Genomic DNA, 13,228 nt, shown 5'->3' with positions numbered 1-13,228 from the left:
AGACTGGAGTAAAGATGTTGAAAACTCAGCTTTGAATCAACCGAATAAATGACATTTTAAAATACATTCAAATAAAAAACAGTTCTTTTTATTTGTAATAATATTTCACAATATCATTGTGAGTAGTAATTTTATATTGCTACCTTTAAAAGGCTGTAATTTAGAGAAAGACCAAAGGTTGCATGATTTGAATTGACCTTACAGAATGATACCTGAACTGAGAAATTCTAAGCAATTCAAAATTATTTTTTTAATGAAACCAGTTAATAGTAACAGGTGTCCTTCTCTGTCTTTCTGGCTTTGTCGTTACAGTCTGATGATCTGGATCCCTTCCAGGACATTTTAGAGGACAGCGCATACACTACAGATGTCGGCATTCCCAGTCCCAAACTGAAATTCCCGCCTTGCAAAGAAAGCAAAAAGGACCTGATAACGTAAGCACCACGGGGGAATGACGTAATCACTCACCACACCTCTGTCTTCACCTGTCTCCTCCTGTTCTGCTTCTCTCCTTTATCTTCTCTTGCTGTCCGTTTTAGAGCTTAGCACTACTGCATGCCACATGATCTGACATAGCTGTAGAGTCAGGACGCCGAGTACACTTATTTTTATAATGCTTTATGGATTTAAAACATCATTTCATTCGAGCTGTTCATGGCTCAGCTTCTCTCTAGGATGTGATGTGATGTAGGACTCACACACTCTTGCAGACAGTGAAGCTAAACTGGAAACAATGAACTAGAATTGAAAACGACAAAAACAACATCATAGATATTTGGGCAACACTTTGCGTTAACAGTCAATCAGAGTTGAGGTTCAACTAGGCACCAATGCATAGACTGTTACTGGACCAAACAGGTATGCGAATTAGGGCTGTCAATTTAACACATTAATTTAATGATAATGATTCATGTAGCTTTTTTCACAATATGCATAGTTTCAAAACAACTTTATAGAAAGTAATAATGTTGTATAATGCCTACATTCTTTAACATAAAACTTTAGGGCTGTGTGATATCATAATATATAATTATGAAACAAGCGATCCTTTGGCTTTAGATCTAGATATATTGTATTTATAATGTAGTCTTACGCATATTACAACATTTTTGTTTGAAAAGAAAATGTAAGGAAATATGTACAAAAGAAAATATGATTAGATAATGGCTGTTTTTTTTGTAAGTAAGAGTTCTCAAAAAGCATTAATGAAAATACTAACTGAAATATAGCTGTAAGCAGCACTTACTGGGATTCAAGTGTTTTAAGGTATTTAAGCACATATGAAAAAAGACATTAATTAGCAAGCCTTAACCACCAAATTAATTATTTAAAAAAGCATTTTTGGCAAATCCAGGTAATTTACCATAGAAATATTACTTTTTTTAACATTTATGACTGTTATAGCACCAGATGTGATCCGATCTTCTTAAAACTTTCCATGCTTGTTTAGAATCACCTGTCACATGTGCTCAGCAGGTTTTGTGAAGTTTTGAGTTTTCCTTTAGGCTTTATGGGATTTTGAGTAAATATGGACAGGCCCCTTTTCTAAACAACCCCGTTATAGCTTCCCAAAGGGTACATTTCAACATTTATTTTTTTTTTTGATAATTATTGATCTTGAGAATCCAGATTATTGTACTACAGTGTTTGTTTCCAGATTGAGGGAAAAACCTAGCATTAGTTTTTACATCTTCTCGATCATTTAACAAACGATTTGATTGACAGCAGTGGTTCTTGAGGCAAACTTGTCTGGAATGATGAGCTCTATCATTCGATATGAATATTATGTGTACGTGCGAAAAGCCGTGCAATGTACACTTGTTTACGCCCTTGAAAAATGCAATATCGCTCCCCAGTGGCCGATTTCTTTCGAATTTCTCACAGATCTTTGGGGCCGTGAGTCAAACAGGCCCACAGAGTTTTATTCCAATCAGCCTCCGTTAACCTTGTCTAATAGGTGCTCAAACTTCATTCACAAATGGTGGCCATGTGTTTTTTTAGATACGTAAATGTCCCTACAAACAGCTGTGGCAATTCAGACCACGACCGTTCACAGTGATTTTCATGCTGATAGGACAAGTGGTTGCATAGTTATAACGATTTTTAAGGTATTTCCCTCTTATAATGTCACAAAGTGGCTGAGTTCTGTGATTTTATTTGTGTGTGTGTGTGTAACCTCAGATAGAGTTCTTACATAAGCGTTCTGAGTTTGGCTGAGATATCTCATTCCATTTAGGAGTTATAGACATTTTACTAAAAGTGGCCCTGTCTCTTTTCGAACGTTTTGGCGTCCTTTTGCGACAGTGAGTCAAAAGTTAAACTTTTTTTTTTGATAATTACTGATATTCACTCTTCAGAGAACCTGTATGCGCTGGGTTGGTTCCGTTTAGGCGAAAAACTTAGGACTAGTTTGCAATAGCAGGTTTTTCAAAAAATCCAAAATATCCAAAAATTTTGCCAGGCTCACAATCAAATCAAAATCCGGCATGTGTTTTGTCTACATGAGCCAAGGATTCCAACGACATAAGACACTTGAGTCTGCGACTGACGGTTTAGGAGTTATGAGCGATTTTGTACTTTTGAACGCTGTAGCGCCCCCCATCAGTCAGATTGGGGCGAGCCTTGGTGACGTTGTCGACGGTGTGAGTATTACCATGCCTCCAAGTTTCAAGGCTCTATGACTTACAGTTTGGTCTGCACAATCACCTTGATGTGGAGATTGCTGATCCTTGACCATTTCAACAATTATAATAGGGTTTTAGCGCTACACACTGTAACCTCTAATTAGTTGTCTTAAGTGGAAAAAATAGTCAGTTGTCAAAGAGTCTGATTTGAGTTTCTCAGCTTAAATTGGCAGACATTTAAGCAACAGTGTTGAGAAATGTAGGCCATGCTTTAATTTCAGTAAGTAGCATCTCTGATTTCAGACAGAAGTACTGTAATCTGACGGCGTTATTGTGGTTGAAAGTTACTGACTACTTTAATTAATTAACATATCATATAATTCATCTGATCAAAAATGTAAACAAATTGGCAGCCCTAATAAAAACGTTTCTGGTCTTGTAATGTTTCAACACGTACCCCTGTAATGCACACAAAGGTGTTGTAAAGCTCATGTGGGGACTCGATTAAGGTGTTGCCATTTTTACCAGGCTTTTCTTTTTGTAACTTTTGGTAATATAATATTTTGTTTCCTTTCTTATGTTTTGGATTTTGGCCTTTCATTCTGTCTATTTTTTCTGGAGACAGATGTCCAACACCAGGGTGTGATGGGAGTGGTCACGTAACCGGTAATTACGCCTCACATAGAAGGTGTGACTCCATTTTCTAATGGTGGATTCAGTCCGATGAATTTATTGTTTTCAGCTTACTTCAACTATGCTGTCGGAAAGTTATCAGAGATTGCCTCTCCATGTTAACCCTTTGAATATATTTTACCAGGGATAAGTGCTAATTTCAAAGGAAAAAAATGCGTTGCTATTCAGAGGGTTAAAATATAGAGCAATAAATCCCTTCCACTTGCACCATGGCTTTATTGGATTTGCAGTGTTTTCTGAGTGGATTGTGTCTGTGTGTTTGTTGTTTAGTATCAGTAGCATGTCTGACCACCGGTTTGTTTCACTAACGTCTGCGTATGCAATCTTTTAGTCTTTCAGGTTGTCCTTTAGCAGACAAAAGCATTCGGAGTATGATGGCCACCAATTCACAAGAACTCAAGTAAGGATCAAACTGTTGTTTTCAAAAACATAAAGTTATCCCACTTCAAACCAGGCAAGCATAGATAATGCAATGCAACAATATGGAAATTAACCCAAAATTCAGATTAATGCACAACAAATATGAGTAGCAGTAGCTTAATCTTGAAATATTACTTCAGTCATAAATATGTAGTTATGTGTCATGTCTACATTGCTGATTGATATTATTTCAACAGAGAAAGTGAGTCACAGTAAGTTTGAAATTTATGATATGCTTATGATTTGGATAGATAATGGAGTATTTTATATGTATATATGACCTATTTAACCCATGACACTTTTTATTTTGAAACGTGTTGTTCCTGCCCTGTTAAATGGATAATAATTGCCTTAGTTGACACACATCATCGTGTGATTCGCATCACACCATACTTGTCACAGAGAATATATTTTGTATTATAAAAAAAAAGTTGTTAAAAAGAAGCTTACAGCAGTTTTTATCTGATTATTGGATACTTTTTATTTTATTGTGAATGTAATGAATGCACTGCCTCCAGGCTATGAAGCTTCTTTCTTACATTTCAATTTCAAGTTTTACCTTTATTTAACAAATCATGAGTTTTATTTGGAAGGTTTGTAGAAAGGCTGTTTTGTGAGTTAATGTTGATTTTTCTGAAAGCGCTCTTAATGTTAAGTCAAGGCTGCTCTTTTGCATGCTGGGCAGTAACAGGGTGTATTTCTGTCCCAGGTGCCCGACCCCGGGCTGTGATGGCTCGGGACATATCACTGGCAACTATGCTTCACACAGAAGGTAATGTGCACATATGGCCTTGTGAAGAAAAATGTATTTGCGGATAATATAATATTAATAAAATAAAAAGTCGATTACTGTGTAAGCGTAAATTGAGATCACTTTCATGTCTATGTTTATTAACATATTATAGTATCTGTAAAATATTTTATTATAATTATTATAATTTGTCACTAACGATTATTTTGGTTATTGAGTAATCAGTCGATTATTCTGAAGATAAAATAAATATATAATAGCAATAATGCAGTAATAATTATATGGTTTTATTGAACAAAACATTTAAAATACATAATGTTATAAAACAGTATAATTACAACTTATGTACAAATGCCTTCAGAGGACACCAACATCCTGACAGTTGCTTTTTCACATTTTGTAGCGCAATTTAATACTTGTTTAATATTGAATAAACAACATTTAATTCAAATGTTCATTTAAACTTTAATAGTTGGCTGCTTCACGTCTTTATGATTGAAATGCTATAGCCACTGTCATTTCCTGAACAAGAACACTTGGACATCAAAACATTCAAACTCATAGAGATGAGAGAATGAACACTTAGCATAAATAGAAAGATAATGATGTATTCTCCTGTGATGGTGCAGGTTTATAAAAGATGTACCATATAAATCTGATAGAATGGTGCACATTGTTCCGAGAAGAACATTATAAGCAACTCAGACTCACAGCATATGCAGAGTTGGATTTTGACACGGCCCACGCATGTAAATGATAAGTGTTTGTGTGAAGCAGCATTTACTGTCAACGGAGTTGCTCTGAGATGCATTTAAGCTACATACATATTAATAAAGTGCCTATTAAACCCACAGTGCATATATTTATTTAATTTAATGGCAGCCTTTGTGAATTCCCAACAGCACAATGCTTTATCATATAATATAATTTATAATATCGGTTGTAATATATTTTATTTATTTATTCATTTATTTCTTTTTTGGATTTTGCCAGTTAGTCGACATGGACAAAATGCAGTTGAGGATTTTTTAGAATCGAGTAATCAGATTTAACCAAGGAATCGTGACAGAGTTTGAACTGTAGTGTGTTATCTGTTATTATATTTACAGTAATATATTTTAAATGTTCTGAATTACATCTTTGTCATTACAAATGTATAATTGCAAATATATTTAAATACAAGTTTCAAAACAAATTAATTCACTTTAACCATATTTATAAATTACACATAAAGTGTACCTAAGTCTTACTTAAGTAGGTCAAAAAGTAATCTAAAGTTTAGCTAATTCAGGGGTCTCCAACACATCGCTGGTCACCAACAGTTCATGGCCTGATTGGAGGTAGCTCGCTAACACAAACTTTTCAACCAATCAGAGTGAGCTAATATAGACAGGTGTCCCACCTCTCCAATGCAAATTAATTATGTGTTGATTTATCAGTTGTGAGGTTATTTTATTTATCCCATTTCATATTTTAATTGTCATTGAACCCCTATTTGATAATCTATAATAAATACTGCTCAGTGTTAATAAGAATCTCATGCAGGTGCAATAGGCAGCATAGGTTTCGTTTTGTGTGAAAAATCTGTTTCTGCTGTTCCATAAGCGCCACCTGCTGTCAAACTTTGGATTTACATTCAGCCTGTCTGCTGTTTGTGTTCAGACCGATGCAAAGTTAAACCATTTTTTTGTTGTAAATCTGAACCGTTCGATTTTGCTATTCAGAGTGTCAAGATTTTTAAAAAGCATAATAGCTTATGTAGATTTATAGCAGGTAAAAATACAATTTATCATTCTGACTCACGCCTTTCATTAAAAAAAAAGAAAAAAGTGAGGATTGTCATTTTTAAAACTTTTTTTTTTTTTTTTATTTGAAATTAAAACTATAGTACATTTTTATTCAGTTGTAAATAGCGTGCAGTTAAGTGTCTGAAAACACTGCATTTACTTTAGCACACTTAAGTGTAATTCTTTTGAAGCATCTCATTTCCATAATGAGTACTGTTTTTAAGTATGTTAAAGTGTACTTCATTTTCATAAGGGCTGAGGTAATGACAGTTTGTTTTTCCTCAGTTTGTCAGGATGTCCACGCGCTCGGAAGACTGGAATAAAGATAACACACAGTAAAGAGGACAAAGAAGACCAGGAGCCCATCAGGTACTGACCTTTAAACAACAATAACTTCATCTGCATATGAAGTGACATCAAAATGATAATTATTCCCATCCCTGGATGTGAATAATGCAAAAATAGTCACTGCCACCAAGCTGTGCTTATCATCTCACTTTAACAGACTACGTTCACAGCAAATGTTCAAGAGAAACAAATGTTTCAAATTAAATGGAACATTTAAATGAATAAAATCAAGTTAAATCAATATGCAATGATGCATTAACACTAATCAATATGGGTTTTTTAAGTGTTTATTTTTCTTTGTTAATACAACTTTTAATATAAAAATATAACTTAGGTTATAATAAGGTTAACCTCAGGAAGTACTTTAGTAATAAAAAGCATGATTTAGGTGTAAAATGCTCTTTTAAGACAAGTGGTATGTTTCAGTTACTAGAACATATAAGGCGGCAATAAGTTATATTGAAATATATTGAGTGTACCATAAACCAGTTTCTTATTTTATGATTATTAAGATGATATTATAGTTCTTATTAAAGGCAGAGTAGTTGATTTGGCTCAAAAACATTACGCTAGTTGAAAGTCTATTCACATCCCGATAGCATTAGTGGCCTAAATGTATTTATACATATTTATATTGTCTGTGGAAAGAGATCCCAGTACAGTGAAACATTAGTTTGTTTATGTTTTTAGGTGTCCAGTTCCTGGTTGTGACGGTCAGGGTCACATAACGGGTAAATATGCGTCACACCGCAGTGCATCGGGCTGTCCACTAGCGGCCAAACGGCAGAAGGACGGCTATATCAATGGCTCTCAGTTCACATGGAAGGCTGGAAAGACGGACGGCATGTCGTGTCCCACTCCGGGCTGTGACGGTTCTGGACACGTCAGCGGCAGTTTCCTTACGCACAGAAGGTAAAAAAAAAAAAAACGAGCAATCTCTCAAACTTTTATTAATACAAAGGACAATCCAAAAACTGATTACTGATTTGTCACCTGATTTCAAAAAATCTATAATATATAACGATAACACAACTGAAATAAATTAATTTATGGAAAACAAGTTATTGTAAAATAAATCAAATATTCTATTTAAATATATCAATGCAAATGAAATTAAAATATACATTTTGAATGTAGTTTAGTCAGACTGAATAATCACATCCCACTTAAAGAGATCTGAAAAGACAGACTTGTTATTCAAATTTTGTGAGGATAATAACAATAAACTAAATTCAGACTGAATAATTCTGCACAATTAACCCATGTGAATGCTTATTGTGAATTATTAATATATTTAAAATGTACGTTTAAAATGTAAAAAATATTAAAAATATGTGAAATGTTTAAAAATATTGTAAAAATTACATTTTAATATTCAGTTATTCAATTATATATATATATATATATATATATACATATCAGAGGTTGCGCTAGACTTTAACATAGTCTGGACAGGTTCGTAAAAATTCCGTCATAAACTATTATTATCCGTCATTTTTTTAAATATATTTTAATTAGAATAACACATTTAATTCCATTTTTATACTTTGTGAAACAGCATCTCAGATTTCAAATTCTGGTAATTTCTTTAGGAAATTCAAGCAATAAATACGGTTTTGGCGCTCTTTAATGTGGCGTGATAGTTCGTTGTAGCTTCTGTGTTCTCGCCTGTGCGTAATCAAACACAGAGGAAAACATTCCAGACAGTTTCGTTTTTGTTCTGGATCCCCTGCTCTGCTGCTACACTGGAGCGCAATCGCCGCCATCTGAACAGGGGTGGGATTGCAGCTACAATTTACAATTTCCTCAGTTAATCTGTCAAAATGACAGACGGCCTTCAGATTTTTCCTTCAGGCGACCTCTGATATATATATATATATATACATATATATTAAAAACTATAAAAAATTAAAAACCACAAAAATTACTAAAACCTTAACTAAAATCCAAATTAAAATATAAAAAAATAATATATTATATATTACATGTGAAAAAAATCTAATTTAATTCAAAATTAATAAAAAAGTATATATACATATACACACACAATATATAATGGTGTACAATTTCCTCCAATTTTTAATTTTCCTCCTCACCGTAGATGTGACTTACTGTATGAACTGAACATTTCATCTGAACAGTTTTGAAGATAAATTTACTTATTTCTTTGTTTGTTAAAGGAATGGAAATGTGTAGGAACACAAAAGAAGATATTTTGAAGAATGTTGATAACCAAACAGTCGTCTTACCCTAAGACTTAGCATGATCGAATCACAACAATACAAACACTAGAAACAGTGAAGGCAACAACAAGCAAGACCATAATGTTCAGCATCTGTACAGATGAGAGACTGACAAGGCTATTTATACACAGATGGTAGCAATGCTTTCAGGGCTGCGTTGAAACAGGAGTGTACTGTCAATATTTAGATAAGAGCGCCCTCTGGTGCTGTGTCAGTGCTGTAGCAGGTACATTAATTACAGCGTACTGTATAGTGATGAATTTTGTTTTCTTGTCAGTTTCTTTTGGGAAAATAAAGAAAAAGGAATATTATGAAATGCTAATACGATCTAAATGAACAGTTTTCTGTTTGAATATACTGTAAAATGTAATTTTTCATCATCATTACTCCAGTCTTCAGTGTCACATGAACCTTCAGAAATCATTTTACTGTGCTGATTTGCTGCTCAGTTAGTATCAAATATTACTAGTTCTCAGTTACTAATAATTGTTCTTATTAATATCAATCCTGAAAAAGTAACTGTATACTGTTGTATGCTTTTTGGAGAAGTGGTAATAAGCCATACTTCATACTCCACGTTTCCGTCTCTTATTTTTACAGTCTCTCTGGTTGCCCACGCGCCACAGCAGCAATGAAGAAAGCCAGACTATCAGGAGTGGAGATGCTCACAATAAAACAGCAAACAAGCAATGGTAAAAAAAAAAAAAAAAATCTGAAAAAAATGAATCAATAAAAACATTAGTCTCATTAATTAAACCTTAGAACCAGTCACCAACCAAGAGTTTATGCAAACACATATGAACACAGTTATAGAGGAACGATGCAGTAAAATCTATAAATTGCTATAAACTGTGTGTCTGTTCTCACTCTAGGTTTAGACTGTGATGCGGATGTTAAACAGCTGGATGAAGATATTAAAGATTTAAATGAATCAAATTCACAGGTGGAGGCGGACATGATCAAACTTAGAACACAGGTGAGGGTAATTATAGATGAATTTTGTATTCCATATACGGGTATTAACTGAGTACTTTACTAGTTGATGTTTGGAATAATTACATTACATTACTTTTTTTAATGTTTTCGAAAAGTCTCTTCTGCTCACCAAGGCTGCATGTATATAAAAAGATTAAAAAAACAAAAAACAAAAAAAAAAACAGTAACATTGTGAAATCTTTTTACTATTTAAAAGAACTGTTTTCTATTTGAAAATGTCATAAAATGTAATTTATTGCTGTGACGCAGAGCTGAATTTTCAGCATCATTATTCCAGTCTTCAGTGTCACATGATCCTTCAGAAATCATTCTAACATGCTGATTTGCTGCATTTATGATTATTATTAATGCTGAAAAATACAATTGAGCTGCTTCATATTTTTGTGGAAACCATGATACACTACCATTTGGAAGTTTATGGTGAGTAAGGTTTATATAAATGTATGTTTATATATATACACATTATATATATATATATATATATATATGTTTTAAATAATATAATAAAATAATAGAAATACTTTTATTATGCAGGGACATATTACAATGATCAAACGTGCCAGCAAAAACATTTTATTAATTAAATAATACTGTACAAAAATCTGTGATTTGCATAAAATTATTAGGGAGTTTCCTACATTGATAAAACAAACAAACAAAAAAATAAATACATGAAAATAATTAAACACAAATAATAATTGATAATAATTAAGCAGCAAATCAACATACTGAAATGTTTCCTGAAGGATCATGTGACACTGAAGACTGGAGTAATGATGCTGAAAATTCAGCTCTGATCACAGAAATAAATTACATTTTAAAATACATTCAATTAGAAAACAGTTATAATAATATTTCACAATATTGCTATTTTTACTGTATTGTTTGATTGTATAAATGCAGCCTTAGTGAACAGAAGAGACTACTTTCAAAAACAAAACAAATCAAAAATAAATTTATAAATAAATATTTATTCCAAACGTGTGACTGGTAATGTATAAACATTTCTCATTTGCTCAAGTGCATGGACCATGATTTGGTACATTTTTACTTGAATCATACTCATATATGGCCACATTTTCATTGTCATCTAGTTATATATCTAGTGTGACTTACATACATTTCTATCCAGTTCTTCTCTTCATTTGTATTTTTGGCCATTGCTGTGTGACATATAGAACATGTCTGGTGTAAAACCACAACCTGGCTCTCAGGTGAAGTTAGTGAATGAATGTGAATTTCTACAGAAATCATGGAGGGCAGACAGTCGCAAGATTGATTTAGTATATCAGTAGGGTGATAATATTCAAATATGAAAGTTCTACAGAGATGTCTGTGACTGTATCTATGACAACATGTATGATGAGCATTCAGTGGTACAATGCTGTTGTCAAATTCACTTCCTGGTCAAAATGCCAATCTTGCTGGGGTATTAATTAGGGATGAGCGTTGTTAAAAATGTAATCAGGTTGAATGTTATTCTGATTAAATAATCAAATTATTCACAAATGAGATTCACGCTGATGAGAAAATGCTGAGAAAAGCTCCCAACTAAAGATATTTTAAGATTGGTTAATTATTAAAATGCACATTAAATGCAAAAGTGTCTTAGACATCAATATCATTAATCAGCATTAATAAACTGTCATAGGTAGAATTGAAAAATATCCCTATAAACAGCCTTTAAAAATGTTTGACATATGTGTTGTGATATATTCACTACTGTTTAAAAGTTTGGGGTGAGTAAGATTTTTTAAAGAAAATTAATGCTTTCATTCATCAAGGATGCATTTAATAGATCAAAAGTGACAGTACAGACATTTATAATGTTACAAAAGAAAGAACAAAAAAAGCTGTTCTTTTGAACTTTCTGTTAATCAAAGAATACTGAAAACTGAAAATGTGTCATGGTTTTCACAAAAAAATATGATGCAGCACAACTGCTTTCAACACTGATAGTAAGAAGAAATGTTTCTTGAGCACAAATAAGCATATCAGAATGACTTTTGAAGGATCGTGAGACACTGAAGACCAAACCTGTCAACCCTCACGTTTTTCCCGTATTTCTCCCATATTTTTAATCTTTTTGCTTTGTTTACTGCGACTACAGAGGAATGGGTTATATTCAGTAAGCCCTTCTGCTCTGTTTAGACCAAAGCCAAAAACGACCCTTATTTTTTTGCAGAAAACATGCAGTAGTAAATGCAAACCAGTGGATCAACAAGAAGATAATGAATTAAAAACTCTAAAGATATAGCCTACACTAAAATATTTATATTTTACTAAATGAATATAATTGTTTGACAATAATTGTTTAAATTAAATTAATTAATATTAATTACTTTTGACTTTTGAATTTATGATATATTCAAACAGAAAACAGTTATATTAAATTGTAATAATATTTTATAACATTATAACTTATTGTTATTACTGTATTGTTTTACATTAAATAAATGCAGCCTTAGTGAACATAAGACACTTCTTTTTTATCTTATTCCTACTCTTCCCATTTCAAATTTTTTCTCTCATATTTTCTCATTTTTGTCTCTGTCATTTTTATTTTTTCGGCGCTAAAGACACTTCTTTTAAAGCATTGCAAAATCTTACAGACTACAAATGTTTGAAAACTAGTGTGTATTTATAATGGGAAAAAAAAACTGTAAACAAATGCATTTGTGTGGAAATGAATTAAGTGAGACATTTCCTTCCATAAACCAATTTAATGACAGTTCATTTCATTTTAACCACACAGTGTACTTACTGTAGTCTTAGTTAAAACAAACAAGATAATATTTTATGGTGTTATGTTATGAAGGCATTTTTATTACAATAGAATTAACACGTCTGCCAATTCATGTCCCACAGATTACCACAATGGAGTCTAATCTGAAGTCCTTAGAGGAAGAAAACAAGGTGATTGAACAGCAAAATGAATCTCTCCTGCATGAGCTGGCCAACCTCAGCCATTCACTGATAAACAGTTTAGCTAATATCCAGCTACCTCATATGGTAAGGGCCACCATCCCCAACCGATAGAGGACAAAGTCATGGACAAAGAGCATATTACTTATTAGTCTGTTTATTTAGAAAAGTTATCAGCAGTTCAGCATAATAGCCTTTGCTTCAGCAATATGACGACTAGAGTCATTTCAAACTAGTCCATAGGTGGAAAATTGTAGGAGTTAATTGGTGTAATCTAAATTTGTGCATATTTAATGCCTGGTTGTTAAATGTTACCAGCTCTGCTTAAAAAAAAAAACACTACATAAACCAGCCTAAGATGGTTTGCTGATCTCCTGGTCTCATCTTAAGCTGGTTTAAGATGGTTTACTCAGCAGCGCGTTAGCTTGAAAACATGTTCTT

General features: G+C 32.8%; 1 protein-coding gene across 3 annotated transcripts in view; it reads left to right on the top strand.

Moving 5' to 3' along the window:
• The window catches only part of myt1lb (myelin transcription factor 1-like, b), a 166,476-nt gene that overhangs the window by 143,188 nt on the left and 10,060 nt on the right, over positions 1-13,228 (top strand). For 2 of the 3 annotated variants that reach the window (XM_051133403.1, XM_051133402.1), the window contains 8 exons: positions 313-434; positions 3,649-3,717; positions 4,447-4,509; positions 6,561-6,644; positions 7,314-7,535; positions 9,467-9,558; positions 9,739-9,842; positions 12,731-12,874. In XM_051133403.1, coding sequence (XP_050989360.1) covers positions 313-434; positions 3,649-3,717; positions 4,447-4,509; positions 6,561-6,644; positions 7,314-7,535; positions 9,467-9,558; positions 9,739-9,842; positions 12,731-12,874 — 900 coding nt within the window. The remainder of the gene's footprint in view (positions 1-312; positions 435-3,648; positions 3,718-4,446; positions 4,510-6,560; positions 6,645-7,313; positions 7,536-9,466; positions 9,559-9,738; positions 9,843-12,730; positions 12,875-13,228) is intronic. The other variant, XM_051133404.1, reaches the window with a different exon arrangement.

This window comes from Labeo rohita, chromosome 17, assembly GCF_022985175.1.
Source record: "Labeo rohita strain BAU-BD-2019 chromosome 17, IGBB_LRoh.1.0, whole genome shotgun sequence".
Classification (NCBI taxonomy): domain Eukaryota; kingdom Metazoa; phylum Chordata; class Actinopteri; order Cypriniformes; family Cyprinidae; genus Labeo; species Labeo rohita.
Note: the sequence above shows the minus strand (reverse complement) of the source record. Positions and strands in the feature narration are given on the sequence as shown.